The sequence below is a fragment of the Andrographis paniculata genome, unplaced genomic scaffold (assembly GCF_009805555.1).
Source record: "Andrographis paniculata isolate CXL003 unplaced genomic scaffold, ASM980555v1 Contig71END, whole genome shotgun sequence".
Lineage (NCBI taxonomy): Eukaryota > Viridiplantae > Streptophyta > Magnoliopsida > Lamiales > Acanthaceae > Andrographis > Andrographis paniculata.
In genome coordinates, this window is record NW_026137608.1 from 3,602,334 (window position 1) to 3,607,760 (window position 5,427).

The 5,427-nt window shown below is 36.7% G+C and overlaps 1 protein-coding gene across 1 annotated transcript; it reads left to right on the forward strand.

Moving 5' to 3' along the window:
- The first annotated feature begins 434 nt into the window (after positions 1–434).
- Positions 435–1,782, forward strand: LOC127265033 (xyloglucan endotransglucosylase protein 1-like). The gene is made up of 3 exons (XM_051294683.1): positions 435–741; positions 831–1,024; positions 1,148–1,782. Exons 1-3 carry the CDS (start codon positions 487–489, stop codon positions 1,518–1,520), a joined length of 822 nt encoding a protein of 273 aa, XP_051150640.1. The 5' UTR covers positions 435–486; the 3' UTR covers positions 1,521–1,782.
- The last annotated feature ends 3,645 nt before the right edge of the window (positions 1,783–5,427 follow it).

The window sequence follows — 5,427 nt, forward strand, 5'->3', positions numbered from 1 at the left end:
CTAGGCCTGAAAAACCAAAAATCAAACAATGAGTATAGAATGGTTAAATCCATCCAGCTGTGATTGAGGGATACCCCCAAACTTCCCCACATCTCTTTCCCCTTCTTTAATATCAGTTTGTCTGATGCATCAAACTTTAAAGATGAATAGCAGATACAATTGAAATTTAAACAAAATAAACCATAAATAATTGGCAATTGAAAAAAATATAAAAATAAAATAGCAGCTGCTGTGCTGATGTGTGTGTATACTTCTGTCATTCACATCATCATCATGCCCTTAATTAGCTTAGCTGTCCCTAAATCCTCCTCTTCCACACAATCATTAAGAGTACAGTCAGCACACACATCCCCTGTCTCTATATCCTCAACCCCCCCCCCCCCCAACTATTCTTCATTCATTTCTATGCACTATATAAACTAACACAACCTTTGCCCAAATTTCTTATCCACCACAAGTAAAGAAAATAAAAATAATACCTTAGACATGAAGAAGTTCTTGGTATTCTTCTTGTTAGGCCTGGTTGTGGCTGTATCCGGCGGAGATTTCAACCAGCAGTTCGACATTACATGGGGCGGGGGGCGGGGGAAGATTGTAGGAAATGGACAGGCCATGGCGCTGACATTGGATAGGACTTCAGGGTCGGGATTTAGATCCAAGAACCAATACTTGTATGGAAAAATCGACATGCAGCTTAAGCTTGTTCCTGGAAATTCTGCCGGCACGGTTACAACATATTATGTACGTCTATTATTGTATTGTATACATGCATGCATATAAAAATGTTCATTTTCTGTCAAATGATTGTTAACATGTTTAATATCTTGCAGCTATCTTCTTTGGGAGCTACTCATGATGAGATCGACTATGAATTCCTCGGCAACATAAGTGGACAACCTTACACTCTACATACGAATATATATGCGCAAGGCAAAGGCAACAGAGAGCAACAGTTTCATCTATGGTTCGACCCAACTAAGGATTATCACACTTACTCTATCTTATGGAACCCTTTAAGCATCATGTAAGCATATAATATACTCAATGTTTAAGCATTCAATAAACCAATCTCTAGATCGATCACAATCATAATGTCTATGCCATAACATAACTCATATAGAACTTAAACATGTTTCGATGTGGACAGATTCTCCGTAGATGGAATTCCAATCAGGCAATACAAGAATCTAGAATCAAAAGGGATACCTTACCCCAAAAATCAGCCCATGTGGATCTATGGCAGCCTGTGGGATGCAGAGGACTGGGCGACGAGGGGGGGGCTCGTCAAAACTGATTGGTCACAAGCTCCATTCACAGCTTCGTTTGCAAACTTCAATGCTCAGGCTTGCTCGGGTTCCTGCGCTATCAATCCATCAGCAAATTCATGGTTCTCACAGTCACTTGGCACTGCTGGACTAGCAAAATTAAAATGGGTGCAGAGTAACTACATGATCTACAACTACTGCACTGATTATAAGCGCTTTCCGCAAGGGTTTCCTCCCGAATGCTCCATTGCATAAGATACATACACAACAAGTATACATACAAAAAGAATTTTCAGATGCTTTCAAGTTTTCCCCAATTTCTATTTAATTTTTTGCTGCTGTTTCCTGTTTCTCATTCTGGTTGCCCTCTTGAACCATGAATATGGACCTGTTCCGGGCATGCATTTGTATACTTTTTACTCCTTGTATTCTTTAATAATGTTTGGGATATGTAACTGTATGTAAAGTTGTATGCAGTGAAATTTGAATAAGAGATATTGCTATGAATTTGAGTGAATATACCATTTCTCTAAGTATACTTTAAACATAAGCTCTAAGCTAACTACATAAATGAGTGCATAAGCTTCAAAAGTTTACAGATTAAAAACAACATTTGAAGAAAGAAATTGGTTTATCTAACTCAGAATTAACTACAACTCAATACTACAGATTGATAAAACATATTCTGGACAAAAAAGTATTTATGAACTAGCCCAAAAGGTCAAAGAATCTTGGCTAGAAATGAATCCAAGAGGCAAATTATAAGTATACCTAGTAAGTATTTAAACTTAATCTGCATCACTGATTACAGTAGATCACATTCAAGTTTGAAGAATTAGCAGAAAGCCCTTGTCCTTTACTCTTTAACCCACCCATTATCGCCCTTCATGATCATAATCAACAGAAATGGAAATGGCCGCAAGATTGCCTAACGAGTTGCTCCTTTAAAAGAAGAAGCCATGGATCTCTCTCTATCAAGGAAATCATGATAATAATAAATTTCTACAAGCATTCATCTCTAACCACAACACAAGAAATATTTAGATCTAATCAGCATCGAAAGGAACTACTGTGAAGGAAAAACAGAAAACTTATGGCAACATTTCGAGCTGCCGAACAAAGTATATCTCATTTAAATGATTAAGAAAAACCAAAAGTGTAAGTGAACAACCTCAAGAATTCAGAAAACAAAGAACAAATCAAATCGCATATGTCCTCTTCGTTAGATAGCCGTCTGCATCAACAGCTACCAAGTTTAAATAGAGACACAAATGCCAAAAAAATACCAAATAATCTACAGGTGTGACAAGCTAAGCAGATCAAATACAGAATATAAAGACCCTCGGAGCACAAATATACAGAGCTGAATCCAAACGCAGCCCGAGTGGCTTGAGATCTTTCAAGATTAAAGCACCACAGTAGATGAGCCTCACAATGAGGAGGTCATTTCCACCGTAGGGCAAGATAAAATACAAAGATCGGAGACAAAATTATTTTGAAAAACGTACAATCGCAACAGAGATTCACATACAAGCTTGAACAACATGGCCTACATAAGATTTTTCAACAAAGGCCTACACAAAGGAGATTACTGGTACATTCTTCACGCCATTGAGGTCAGAACCGCTTTCTTTTGCCATTCGAACCTTTTTATAATCTCATCGGCAATTCAGTGTACGACCTCATGCTAACTATCCATTCCCGATTTTCACCTGTGATTCTAGTAATCCTTCAGCGACCAAAAGCCCATTGTCAGTTGGCCGGCGGCGCCATCACATTCTCCACCAAACACTGAAGTTACCGAAATTCAACTGGCGACCAGGCAGACAGAGATTGGATGGAAAAGTCTCTGTAACAGAGCCCAATAGGCAGGGAGGGGGGAGGGAGAAGCCGATTCCCTCTCCTTTCCTCTGTCTTCGACGTCATATTCAATCCCATAAATAAAAAAAAAAAAAAAAAAAAAAAAAAAAAAAAAAAAAACAACTAATTTACGAACATTTTAATTTATCTTTCTCAAGATCATTACATTATTTATTTTTTAAATAATTTAAATAATATTCTTTCCATTTTTTTCAATCGCTTCAATCACTTTCGTTTTATATAAAAAAAAATTATACATTTTAATGTTATTTAAAAAATTTAAATTTATAATTTTTTTAATTTTAATTAGACTATTTAGTTATTTTAATATTAATCCAAATATATTTTTATTATACTATAATTATTTTCATTAATAAAAGGACATTGTAGCTAGGATCCAATCCTCGAGCGAGAGATGTCTCACCCCTTGATTTATAAGGGTTTGACGGTGCCTGGTATTTGTTATTCATTAGTGTATGAGCATTGGTTTCTATCAGTATAGGCCTTAGTAGTTGTGCGTTGATTTCTTTCATTACAGGTCTTCACATGTTCATAATGATTCTAGAATCTTGCAATATATCGGATGATTTGATTTAGGTCTTTACATGTTCACACTGGTTTTGGAATCTTGCCTAATGTCAGAGGTTATTGGTTGAGATGACCATATTTAATGTTTATGTTATCTCCACGATGTTCTTACTTAAGATTAGCATCTCTTTTGATATCTGCAATTTTTTAATACCGTTGATCACTATAATATTCTTCGTAATCAATACTTACCCCAATTTTTAGATAATCTAAGAATGCAAGATCGAGTAGAAGAAACAATCTGGATGAAGTTCATGATCCACTTGTTTTGTTTGAAACAAATATTACGCTTCAAATAGTTCCTTAAAACTCAATTCTCTGCACTGAAAGTAGGCTAAATTTGGCTATACAACAACATGCTTTCCCGAGCCACTTTAATATGGGTTTCAGTCGACATTTTTCACCAATGCAGTACTATCCCCAGCATAATGATCCAAAATTTTCTCAAATACGTGGAATTTTGTACCTTCTGGAGCACCACCTCAGGTTCCTTATCATGATGCGCAATTCTCACAGGCCAATACACCACCCTTCAATCTACATCGTCGGTTGTTTCAAAGTGAAACTCCTTACCAAAGCAACCCTACAGTAAGGCCGACTGAGAGTAACCAACGGCAAGTAAGAACTTGAAAATGATGAGGATATAGAGCTAACTACAACATGGTATAATTTGACAACGGATGCACATGTAGGAGTAAGTTATAAAAAATTAAAGATGTGGGAGCGTTTGCACGAGAACTTTGCGATGCTTATGGAAGATAATTATGAGGTCAGAATAGCTAAAAATAAAAGAACTATGGATGCATGTGAGAATCCGTGAACGGAACTCAGATCACAATGCACTAAGTGGACCAAAATAAGAGTATGAACCGAGCGGCATTATCGAAGCGGCTGGAGTACATCTGATTTTGTAAGTTCATTTTATTCTTCTTGAAGTTGTGGTATTTCCAAAATACAATAATTTTCTAACGGTGACACTCTTTTAATAGCTAGGAACACTTATGTCATGCCATTTTTTAGGAAAAATTACAATACAAAGTTCAAACACGAGGCTTGCTGGAATATTATAAAAGATCAACCAAAGTGGTTGGAATTTGTAAATGGAAAGAAGAGCCAACCAAACGAGCGGTCAAGTAATTACAAGAATGCTATCAATGGGGAGACAAGTTTGGTGCAAAGATCATTTGACGTGCAGACACCAGTGACCCCAATCGACACCTCCATTGGGGTTGCACATGTAGATGTAGATTCTTCGGGTGGACAAGCTGGTCACAATGAACTAAGTAGGTCTGTTGCAATAGATTCGAGCATCCAATGGGTGTTAAGAAAGCAAAAGCCAGTACAAAGTAACTAACCAACGGCAACGTAAAATCAGACAATATGAAGAGTCTCAAGCTTCATTCATTCGGATGATAACTGCAAGTTTTATAGCACTTGATTTGTCGCACAATGACAGATGGTCTAGAATAGAGGTGGATGAATTAAGAAAAGAGAAAAAGATGGACGAGTGCTACGAACGCATGTCCGAAAGAGCAAAGAATAAGGTAATTATAACTGGTTTGACATTAAATTCATTGTTTTAGTAACTTTTAATATTTTTTACTTGACATTTTTTAATATATATCGTAGCATACTCTTGAGATGACAAGGGAAAGAAGTCTACTAACTAAGAAGATGATGAACCTTGGTGAGAAGATTATACATGCATTACGCA

Bases quoted from the DNA above. Each gene is read 5' to 3' on its own strand.
- LOC127265033 (XM_051294683.1), top strand. From the start codon at position 487: ATGAAGAAGTTCTTGGTATTCTTCTTGTTAGGCCTGGTTGTGGCTGTA. The intron at 742-830 runs GTACGTCTATTA...AATATCTTGCAG, and splicing joins GCACGGTTACAACATATTAT to CTATCTTCTTTGGGAGCTAC. The intron at 1,025-1,147 runs GTAAGCATATAA...CGATGTGGACAG, and splicing joins TGGAACCCTTTAAGCATCAT to ATTCTCCGTAGATGGAATTC.